The sequence below is a fragment of the Condylura cristata genome, unplaced genomic scaffold, assembly GCF_000260355.1.
Source record: "Condylura cristata isolate star-nosed mole 26May11 unplaced genomic scaffold, ConCri1.0 scaffold00010, whole genome shotgun sequence".
In the NCBI taxonomy this organism is placed as follows: domain Eukaryota; kingdom Metazoa; phylum Chordata; class Mammalia; order Eulipotyphla; family Talpidae; genus Condylura; species Condylura cristata.
In genome coordinates, this window is record NW_004567111.1 from 6616538 (window position 1) to 6628176 (window position 11639).

General features: G+C 42.5%; 1 protein-coding gene across 6 annotated transcripts in view; it reads right to left on the minus strand.

The window, feature by feature from the left end:
- Positions 1-196: 196 nt before the first annotated feature.
- Positions 197-11639, minus strand: part of MBNL2 (muscleblind-like splicing regulator 2) — a 150626-nt gene continuing 139183 nt past the window's right edge. For 3 of the 6 annotated variants that reach the window (XM_004680062.2, XM_012723226.1, XM_004680063.2), the window contains one exon: positions 197-2973. In XM_004680062.2, coding sequence (XP_004680119.1) covers positions 2959-2973 — 15 coding nt within the window. In that variant the 3' untranslated portion in view covers positions 197-2958. The remainder of the gene's footprint in view (positions 2974-11639) is intronic. The other 3 variants (XM_012723227.1, XM_012723225.1, XM_012723228.1) reach the window with 1 other exon arrangement.

The window sequence follows — 11639 nt, forward strand, 5'->3', positions numbered from 1 at the left end:
AAAAAGTCCAAGCCAAAGGCAACAATGAATCGATCACCCCAAAAAGTCCAAGCCAAAGGCAACAATGAATCGATCACCCTCTCTGGCAGCCAGAATTTGCTCTTCTTGGAAGTTAACCACATGCTCTCAAGCTAAACACCATTTCGCTGTGCTGGCTAGCAGTGTCTGGACACAAAGATAGGAGGAAGTCTACACATCCTTTTAAATGCTTCTTTTATTTCATTGGTTGTACATTGGGTGAGTGAACTGAATATTACAACCCAAACATAGAATTGATACAAATTAGACTCCTGTTTACACTGTAAGATAATGAATGAGGGAATTCTTTAAGTGTTACGGAAAGGTTTAGTAGAAATGTTACCAGTGATATGGCTGAAAGAATATTTCAGTGAAGTGCTGTTATATCCTGAAAACCAAGAGTGAGATGGAGTTCCCATACAAGTGGCGAGTTCGTCTCTTCACTACAGTATTTGTTGAATTGCTATCTTCATGTCTTGGATATTGGTGATTTTGTTTTTATAATTAAACAAAGCATTTAAGATTTATTCATCATAGTCAGACTTCTGAATATAAACAAACTTTTGGCAAATAATATTTATACAGAAAAATAGTTTTAGATCCTCTCAAATCCCAGAATTATTCTATAAAATTACATTATAAATAAATAAAAAGCAAAATCTGTTGTACATATATTTGTACATCTATGCATTTGCCTTGCCTCCTCCGTAGTGTAAATGGCATATTTATGACTCTTTGCATATTATAATCACAATTCTGGAAAATGGATATCATAGTAAAAATACAGTCTTCTATATTTGCTTGGGGTGCAGGTGATGTTTTTGCTCCATTATTAAAGGGCAGAAAACAGTTGTGTGCTAATCAGTTTAAAAGTCAAAATCATGAAATGAAAGAAAAAAAGAAAGATAATGTTACAACAATTAGTCTACAAAAATATTTCAGTGACTCCCATAATTTATCTTTTAGTAATGCATAATATGTTTTCAATGAGTTTAAGTGAGTTAACAAGAAAAAATAAAAAGGAAAAAAGAAGTTTGAATGTTTTAGGCAAGTTGTAGCATAACTACATTGTATAGTTGCGAAAATTACAAATATTAATAATACATAAAGATGAAACTACCAAAGAAATATACGTTAGATACAATACTTTTCCACAATTAAAACAAACTCAAAGATACAAGCACTATGTAAGATTACACTTAAAATGTGATTTTCTTTTGATAGGGTTCTCAAATCTACGATGTAAGATAACTAGTCATTAGACTCTGACCAACATTAATTAAAATGGCGGATTTCTTTTTCTTCAAACAAAAATGATATGGTTGGTGTATCTAGTTTTCAGAACAGGCGGTGATACCAAAATTTAAAATATTTTACATTCAATCTCAAAAGTCAAAATACTTCAATCACTAATATGTTCACAAAGAAAATGGATGTTCGAAACAATTACACATGAGATTCATTTATAACAGCTGTTTTGTTTTTTAAACAATAATTAAAAACAATGCAGGTACTGTAGAGCTATGTGCAACATATAAAATGTGAAATATGAAATATTTGGTACGATAGAGCTTAAAATAAACTTTAAAACAAACTTCTGAACAAAATTTAATTTTATCGCTATTAACTTGAAGATCAACCAAGTATTTAAAAAAGTAAACAACATTAAAATATGTTTCATCCATATATAGTATATATATGTATGTGTATATATAATATGTATGTACTTGTATTAAAGTTTTTTATACTTTTGAGACATAAAATATGCTTTAAGGTGAAAGAATTAAAAGAACTATTTTTTCCATGCTGTAGTCAGTTACAACCCTCCGATCCAACTTTTGAAATGCAAAACAGTAATGAATTTTTTAAAAAGTGAAACTATCTACTTTTTGTTTACATAGTAATTTAGATTAAAGTCACAGTCAATTTTCAGTGACTAAACTCAAACTTACTTAAATTAGAATATTATACAGATCTCCTCACCTACAGCTTCCTTGTTGGACTAGGTTTTTAGTTTCAAAGAGTTATTCTGTAACAGGCAACTGGATGGTGAGTTTGAAAGACTAATCCCTTCCAGTAGACTGTTGGCATGGTCTCTCATTCTTGTCAAGCTGGATGAAGTCTGGCAAAATCTAGGCACTTCTACAAAGTCTCTCTTATAAAACAACTTTAAAAATATACTTGTAAAATAATACCTTCAAGACTTTGTTTGGTGGGGTATGAAGCTCATACCGTGCAAAGTTTCTTTTTCAATCTAGTTAACGTTATCCTAGAATCACGTGATTCAATGCGGCATCTCCAGGCAAACCAAACACCATACCTTGATGTGTCCTTAGTACTTGTGCTTGAATTTCCATTCAATTTTTTTTTACACCTGTGGGACAGGTAGCAGTTTTACTTCACTTCTCGTCTTTGCTGCAGCATTCGTTTGGTCGAGAAGTGAAACATACCCTTTGACCCAGTGGGTGAATGAAATGACAGAAATTGGAGTTAGAATCGAACCTGCCCTCGGAATAGGTTTTTAAACTACTGCTAATTGTTTATTGCTAACTTGGAAATATTCTGTGTCAAAATGATTAAATTGGTTGGACTCTCTGCATCAGCTATAGTTATGGAGATAAGACAATATTCCTAGGACAGAAACTATGTTTAGAAACCCTTTAAAAGTAAACTTGATCCTTTATGTCTTTAAACATCACAGCTGGTCTCAGGTAGTTAACTATCTTAGGTTGGAGTATACTAAGCATACCATATTTAATACTCATATATGATATAGCAGCACTAGCTTCTTAGAGTTGTGGTCTGTCCAGAAGAACTAAATCTTTATTTAGCATGCAGTTTGCGGCAATTCTATTGAGGAGGAAACAGGATAGTATGTACAATAACAATGTTTAGTTATTCTCAATGCGGACTCCTGGCATTCCATTCCATTTCTGCTGATTATTTCAGAATTATCTGTTAAAGAAAAAGACAGGTGGGATTTAGACATCCTTCTGTGAGGGAAGAGAATGAGTTCAAGTTTTACTCTTTGAAAACAGACATCTGAAACATAGGAATTTCCTTCCATTTCTCATCATTTTGTTGCAATTACAGTCCTGGAAAATTCCCACCCTTATGCTGGTAAGTCAGGCACTTAACCACTTCTGGTCTGCGGTCACTGCACAGCAAATGAGGGTTCGAATGCCCAGTGTTTTCTGTAGAACTGTGACAGCAGCTATGTGGGCATGCTGTGTTAGGTCTCAATCTCTCTTTCAGTTTCGCTTTATAGCTCTTTATTTTACATTCATATTATCAGTTCAGTTATTATTTGCTAAGGCGACCAGATAGTCTATTCAGAAGAGTAGCTTACATATGAAGTTACCTGGAAAGTCTAATATTTAAATATATATACAAATTAGATACTATTCGTTTTTAACTTTTGAGTTTATAATTCAAATATGTAATTTATAATTCAGTTACCTTCCATCTAAGGTAAGTATGTTTCCCCACCCATGACAATGGGTTGACATGTCCCAGTTAAAGGAAAAAAGGGATAACATTCAAGTGAAGCAGTTCAAACTTAATATATCCGAAAGCATAGAGAAAGCTAAACTACGAATGCGAATTATGGTCCTGGAGCTTAATCTCTTAAGTGCATTTCCAGCTCCACACCTTGGAAAAGGGTAGAGAATTCACCCCATGCGACACAGTTCACAAGAGTCACGTTAGAAGCCAAGTCTTTAACACAGTCTAACAGGAATATTTGTTCTCCGTGCATGTTTTTAACCTAGCTTTGTATAACTAATAAGCAAAATGTTGATTAAACAACCAAGGGTTTTTAGGTTAGTAAAAATTCTTTATGGTTAGGGTCAGCTAATATTCTTGCACCCTGGGAGCCAATTCTCTATAAAGCCTCATTCCTACAGGTAAAATTTCTTAGTCCATTATGTTAGAATTTTTACATGTGGTCATTTTTTCCCCTTTCAATAGGTGCATTTAAAAACAGCATGTACATTCAAACAGTTGCACTTGTGCAATAAAGGAATAGCCTTTATATTGTTGAAACACAGAGGTCGTGCATGGAATCAATAAAGATACAGGAAGAAATCCTTTGAATTAAATATGCTAATGGAAACTCGAGACTTCAGATTACAAAATCATTCTTTCTTTTTAAAAAATCCCTAGGAACTGTAAAGTTAATTGGGAAAATAACACTCCTTGTCTTGTGTGCTGATATGAGTAAAAATAATGAAATATCGTATCTTTGAATATTGTTATCGTATTATGGCAAGCAGCTAATATTAAATTTCTTCAGATGGTTACATTATGACTCCATTTGGATTTAGATATTTGATTATGACGTTGGAATTATTCTATGGCATGCTGTAGCCCCAAAGCTGTCTGAAAGGTTTCCAGATAGGAAATGTCCCGCTGTTTTCCTCTCTCCTTTCCCTTTACCTTAGCGAGTCCCTCTACAATATTCATGCAGAAACAAAACGGTGGTTTCTTAAATGGATACATAATAATATATATTTTAGAATATACCTCACACTTACTAACTGAAACTAAAATGCCATACAAAATGAAATTCCCAACCACCTGGAAAGAAAGTATCTACTGAGTCCAGCAATGTCAAATCTGTATTACAGAAATGACTTTGGATTTGCCTCTGACAAAGACCATCAGCTGATTACAGAGAACTGCGATTCAGCTTTGACGTTAGCTAACAGCATACACTGTGTTCACCCAGAACGCTTCTCCCCTCTGCCCAGCCCATACATGTTCCATTGTATAGATAAAGGCATTAATAAAAATGCTGTTATCTTGCTGCCTAGCATGTTGGTCAGGAGACCCTGGCCATATCTGGTCCCTTCCTTGCTAGTTTGTAGACTCTATATGTGACATGAAGAAGTGAATTACACTCCTAGCAACTTCAAGAGGTTCTGGAGATGTGATCATCAGTGATAGGAAAGCTTTGCATTATTCAAATTTTGGGTGGTAGCTTTTTTCTTAAAAAATATTGGATTGTTGGGCCCCTCCCTGGTGGTGCAGAGGGTTAAAACACAGCACAAAGAAGCTAAAACCACTTCAGCATGAGTTTGATCTCTGCCCTCCCCTCAGCAGTGGACTTTGTCAGTCGGCCTGTTCTGCTCCCCACTCTGTCTCTGGTGAAGCCTCCACTGCCCCTGCACCTCTGGTCTGTACCCCAGTTCTGTATGCACAAATAAATAAATCTTAAAAAATATTGGATTGTTATATATTTTTGGGAAATAGATCATGTAGGATAGTCTGATTAAGTGTACTTTCTAGCAAAATGTGTTCTGGGGATGTATCAGAACAGGAATCCAGAGGAGGTCCAGCTACCCACTGAGAGCCTCTACCTGAATCACTGCCCATTCTGTGACTGCTTTTCTTGTCCAAAGATGTGAGCCATTCCAGGTCCTCCTGGCATGGGAGGATGGATGTTCCCAGGGCAGGAGAAGGGCCAGGCATGTGCGCCTAGAGTGACGGCGGGAGGGAGAGAGGGTGTGGAGAAGACCTTTTGAGGGAAAGAAGGGTCTTCTAATTTTTAATGGCTTTCCTTTAGTGTGACTATACTTTAAATTCACACCAAAGAAATGCAATTTAAAATCAGATGAAAAAGTACATTCTGTATGTTCCCCTGCTGTCTCTCTGCAGATATTTTCTTCATACCCCTTCTTTTTGCTCATATAAAACCTGCTCTCTACAGAAGACTTTCTCTATCTCCATTATACTTTGATGGCCAGGAGAATCAAAGCTTCAGAAGGTGCCTGAATAGTTCCATGTGGATACAAAACACATTCCTAAAAGAATAGGCTTGCGATATAGGTGGTTCTGGAACAGAGGCTATAAATCTGATACTGACTTATCTGGAGCTTATTCTTTTAAAAAGATGGTTAATTGGATGCACCAAAGGGATTTACCAGGTCCAGTTACCAGTGGCTCCTTTCCTGCCCTGCCCTCCCCCCCAAAAAAGGGGGCTCACAGACAATGTCCCTTTCTCAGCCTCCAGGCCCTGGGGCCAGGCTTTCAAGAAAAGGTACACAGAGAAATCTGGTTGTCCACAAGCCCCTTCTCTGAAGTATCATCATTCCTTTGTCTTATTTGACTGGATGCTTCATTTTCCCAGAGGCTCTGAGAAACTTTCCCAGGCACCTGATGTGCTGGGTCAGTTTTGTGCAGAATGGTTGTTACTGGGCTGCAGGTGACATGCGTGCCAGAGCCTCGGACACACTCTCCTCATTGCTCTGGCAGCAGAGTCCCTCAGGGCATGCAACGGTCCGAGGGGGTGAGGGGCCCCCACCAGGGCATGCAACGGCCTTTGAGTGGCCTCCGAGTAGGCGAGGACACATGCTCCAGAGAGCATGTCTGTGCCTGCTGGTGCCAGTGGTGTTCTGGGAACTGGGGAATCAGGAAAAGGCAGGGCCCTGGGGCACACGGAGAGCAGAGGGAGGCTGGAGCACTGGAGGGGGCAGCAGTGATTGGAACTGCCAGATGAGGAGGAATTGCCCTGGGACTTGCAGGCCGCTGGGCCTCTCCCCAGGACCTCCTTTCCTGACGACTAATGACACTACCCTAGGCCTCCGCTAGACAGATGCTGCAAACAGATGTCTGCTCAGAGCAACAGAAGCCCCTACCCAATCATGGGGGCATGGCTTCAGCTTCTGGGGAGCCCTGACAGCCGATTGGAGAGGGAAGACATCAGATACATTGAACAAGGTGTATTTCTATCTGTCTCTCTGAAGACGGGTCCCCCCAGTATTGGATTGTAGAACTGAACCGTGAGGGAGAACGGTCACAGTTTTAAACAGGGCGAGCCCGGTGAGCATGGCAAATCAAAACCTTGAACTGCAAGCATTATTTTCAATTGCTTTTTCCACGAAAAAGAGAACCCGCAAATGAGTCCGAAAATCAGCGACTTTACGTGAAACAAAGACACTCGGTCTCAAATCACGAGTGCATTCAGAAATCTTTAGTGGACTCCAGCTATGACAAGAGTGTTTGTGATGCCGAAATGTCCATTGGCTGCGCGAGAGTCTGCTGAGCAGCGAACACATGCTCCAGGTGGTTGGATTTCAGAATCTGATTGCTCTGCTCAATACCCGTCTCAAACTTACTCCCACAGGAGCCCGGCGCATGGTGACCATCACCTGACTGAGACACAGCCCTCGTGACCCCAAAGAATCCCGCAGGCTTTACACTGAACGTGTCAGCAACTGCCACTGGGTCATCTTAGCACCCTGGGCGAAGCGACACTATTGGCCGGGCGTGCAAAGACAGTCGAGCTTGTTAAAGACAAGACTGGGGCAGGGTTGCCGAGGAGCGGGGCAGATGGACCGGCTCAGCTGATCTGGAATGGGGCAGCAGTCACGAGCTCCAGAACCCCTCTGGCAACCTGGGCTCCCACTGCTGGCGCTTTCTAACTTCCCTGCTTACTGCATCTACCACAAAACCTGTGGGTGGAGCCCTGGTGGGAAAGAGAGACAACTCAGCTGGAAGCAAGAAAAACCAGCCTTTCCAGGCATTTCTCGCATGCACCTTCCAGAGGCTAGGACTCAATGTCTTATGGGAAGAACCTGAACACCACAAGAGACGCCTGGCTGTTACTGGCTGAGGCGACAGACACAATTCCAATCTACAGAAAACAACTCTGTGCGGGTCAAATCCATTTTGGGGCTGAGCGCAGCTATCAACTTCCAGTGTGTACTCACTGACCCTGACTTTCTTGGAGGAGATTGGTTCTAAGTCTGGGTCACTAGCTTCTTGAGCTGGCAGCCGTCAGGGCAATACAGAGCCGCCACCACTCCTGGCTGGGGTCAGGAGAGCGGGTGTGCTGGGGGTTAATCCTCCAAGTGTTAGACATTTGGCTTTCACCCAGAGGAATCGGAGACTTGACCAGCTGACACCCCCTCCCTAGGAAGGGATGACTGCCCTCCACCTGCCTGTTTACCAGACAGGAAATATGCATCTTGCCTCATCTCTCCCGACACAATGATGAATTTGGGCTGAGCCATACACACGCCCTTATCCTGGGGGTGCAGGATAAGATGACGAGATGAGAGATGCACTTGGCTGAAAGGAAAATAATCTTTGTGGAGGCCAGGACACTGAACTTGAAGGCCTCAGCACTACATACTCACAGACAAACCAACTAACTCTCCAGTAAGGGGAACCAACACAGCATTTCCTCAGGACTTCAATGAACCAAGTATTAATACTTTCTCGGCTTTCTACTCTGTGCTTGATCTCCAGGAGCCACACATGCGAATAATTTTAGAAAAGGTGAGCTCTAATAATTTCTAGAAATGTCCATTCTTTTAATATTAAAGTATACATTGCAAAGATTGACTTGTCAGATGATTTAGCTTTTGAAATGTTGGTGCAGTAAGCACTCCTACTGCTCAGTTTAATTGCTAGCGAAAGCGTTTCAGTGCAAAGACGAACTATTCCTCTGAAGTCAAGCCACGAAACAATTAGAAAAGGGGGATAGTGGTTATCTTACTTAAATCCTCCTGTGATTAGACACTCATTACTGCCTTTGTAATGAGTGTAGAGGTGGATAAAATATGCGTTGTTAAATATTTGTGTGGTCTTCCTGAAATCGGAACCATCACAATGGCTCTGGATCCATGAACAGAGGGCCCAAATGGACATACTGAAGCAGTATTGCTGCCTGAGCTGGGTCCATGTCAGACATGAGCTTCAGAAGGACAGAGACCATCTCCTTCACCTTTATATCCGGGGTCCACTGTTGGGCTGACCCAAGGAGCCACTCACAAGCTCTCAGTTGCACGGATGGCTGAATGCATGAGAATTTACTGAGATTACTGTGGCATCAACAGAAGACCAACAGGCTGCCCTGGAGGACAGGGAAAATCTCCCGGACAATATGTCTCTGCACCTTTCCAGGCAGCTAGGTGCTGAACAAGAACCATATACGCACTTTTTCCAGATATCAGGCCAGTGTAACTGCCTTTATGCCCAAGTACAATTATTAGCATCTTTAATGATCATCTTTATATACTGGCAAGTGTATCTGAAAAATAGTTTTTGTTCAGCTATCACAGAGTGGGAAATACTAGGCAGAAAAGAACCAAGCAAGCTACATCATTGAAAACAGAGGAAGCAGAGCTCTGGATATCAACTTCTGGCTAATGACCTGTCCCCACAAGCATCCTGACTGCAAGGCCTGAGGCCTGCCAGCAATGTGGTTTCCAGCCAACCTCAGGTTGTCCTTCTCAGGAGTGAAACCCGATGGTCAGCTTCGAGAGTCTTTTTCCACCCTACCACCCTATGCTTCTTCTGTATAAGTAAAACCAGCTTTGAAAACACATCACGTATGATGTAGTAAGGACAGAATTCCCCTCTCTGAGATTCCCTCCAAACAAGATTATTTTTCTAAATGTCTTTCCGTATACTGCTAATTGTCTTTGAGCTTCTACAAGGAAAGTTTACAAGCACTCATGAAATGGGCCACCGTTCTGGAAAGTTCATTTATTAACACACAGCATTAGAATCGCCGTGACGACGAATGTCCATCAAGAAAGCTGTCTGCTTATCACTCTGGCAACCCATTCCATGATCAATACAGGATTATGTTGCAGTTAAAAAATCCGAGTTCCTCTGCCTTTTGCTTCAACCAAAATTCTTCACAAGGTTCTCAAACAAGATCAGGGAATTGCAAACGGATGTGGGTTCTGCAGAGCAGGGGCCTGGGGTCTGAGCACAGAGATGGAGAAATATGAAACAGTGCTGAGACTGGAGGAGGGAGGAAGCCAGTGGGTCACCACTTGTGACAGAAGGAGAAACAGTCACTGTATATATGGGAATTCATGGTTTGATTAAGTCGCTGCTCCTCACAGAGCCCATGTACGTGAGCAAAAATCCAGACTCCGTGAACACTGGGCTGAGGGCCCACTCCTTGTGGGGGGAAAGGGGGCTTGGAGAAGGTGAAGGACCTTTGCTGCTTTTATAGTGAGACAGGAACGTCAGATCACCTAAGGGTGGCTCTTCCCCCAGTAGGACATAAGGGAGGAGGAAGGGAAAGGCAGACAAAGATTTTTTATTTTTCCTGCTTTCCCACCCCTGAGCCTACAGAAGTATTTACAACCACAAATCATCCTCGAATGCTTTGGGCGTAATCTGGATGAGAGGAGCCAGGGGATTATGTTATAGGCTCCTGGTGTGTCAGAGGTCAGAACAGAGCAAAACAAGGCCTGAAGCCGGAGGGCCACAGGGCAAACCAGGAAACAAGCAGGTGGCTGAGGCCCCCCCGCAGCCAAGGGAAGCAGCAAGAGGTGGCGTGAGGGCGCCCAGCACCCAGCCACACAGGTCCACTTCTGTGCTTCTGCGTGGCCCTGGGTGTGCTTAGCTCCACCCGAGTCACATTCCTCAGCACAGACCTTCCCCAAGGAGCGTCCACTCCCAGAAGGCACCCTGGATGGTGGTTCTCCAGCAGGTGGAGAAGGTGAAGGGCTTTCCTGGGTTAGGCATGGCTCTTGCCATCTTTCTCAAACCCCAGAGATACAGAAGCATTCACAAGCGTGGGATTTGGCCTAATCTACGCGATTAGCACAAAACTATGAAGCAGTCATGGGCTAAATAAAGGCTGGAAGCCAAGGTGCAGACCACACCATCAGGTCCACATCTCCACAGGAAAACTGTCCTGCAGCGAGGGAAATCGGGAATTCTGAACATCCATTTTTCAAATTGGAGACTGTTGTGTATTAAGAGAAGGCGAAGTTTCTCTATTAGTTCAGGAAACAAGATATAAAATCGGGGTCACGCTATTTAGAAAAAGTTTGAAGATGCAGTGTATTTGTGAGGATGGTAGTGGTAAGGCTGCCTGGGATTTTACGGGCCCTGCAGCTGAGGTGTGTCACTGAACACGCGTGCTGCCCATGAACTGCGACACGAGAACATGTTAGTACCTTCAAAGGCCAGCTTATGCAGCCACTGAAGAATTTCGAGAGCATCCCTGCCCTTTTCAACATGGGACTTCTCAGTAACAGACTGGAGTTTCAGGGCGACAAAAAAATCACAGAAATGAGATCCTGTTAATTCCACAGTAAGTCCTGATCCAGCTCAAAGCCAGCCTGTGTCCACAGCCATTGTGTGGGGCTTGGAAGCGGACACATTTTGGCCGTGGTGTTCACTGTAACGGTGGAGGAGACTATAAAATGCAGCCTGCTAAGAATGTGCTCCTAATGCAGGACGGGCAGAGGAGTAAACTCTTACTAAAATTCAACAAGAGGAGGAGTAGGATTAACGTCATGTATGGGACAGGATGTCCACCGTGATCATTCCACACACTTCTCAAACTGAGAGATGACATTAGCATCTAAGAACTTTCCAGTGAAAATTAGTCTATTTTCTGTTTTAGTTCAGTGTGTGTGTTTGTGGGGGGTGGTGGGGAGAGTGTGAGGGAAGAGAGAGAGAGAGGAAGAGAGGTCTTAAAAACTACTCAATTGGCCCTCCCTGGTGGCGCAGCGGGTTAAAGCACTGCACTGAGAAGCTAAAGCCACTTCCGCATGAGTTCAATTCCCGCCTGCTCCGGAGGTCACCACATGGCGTGGCAGACCTCTCCTGACCCGCCCGCTGCTCCCCTCAGCAGTGTACTT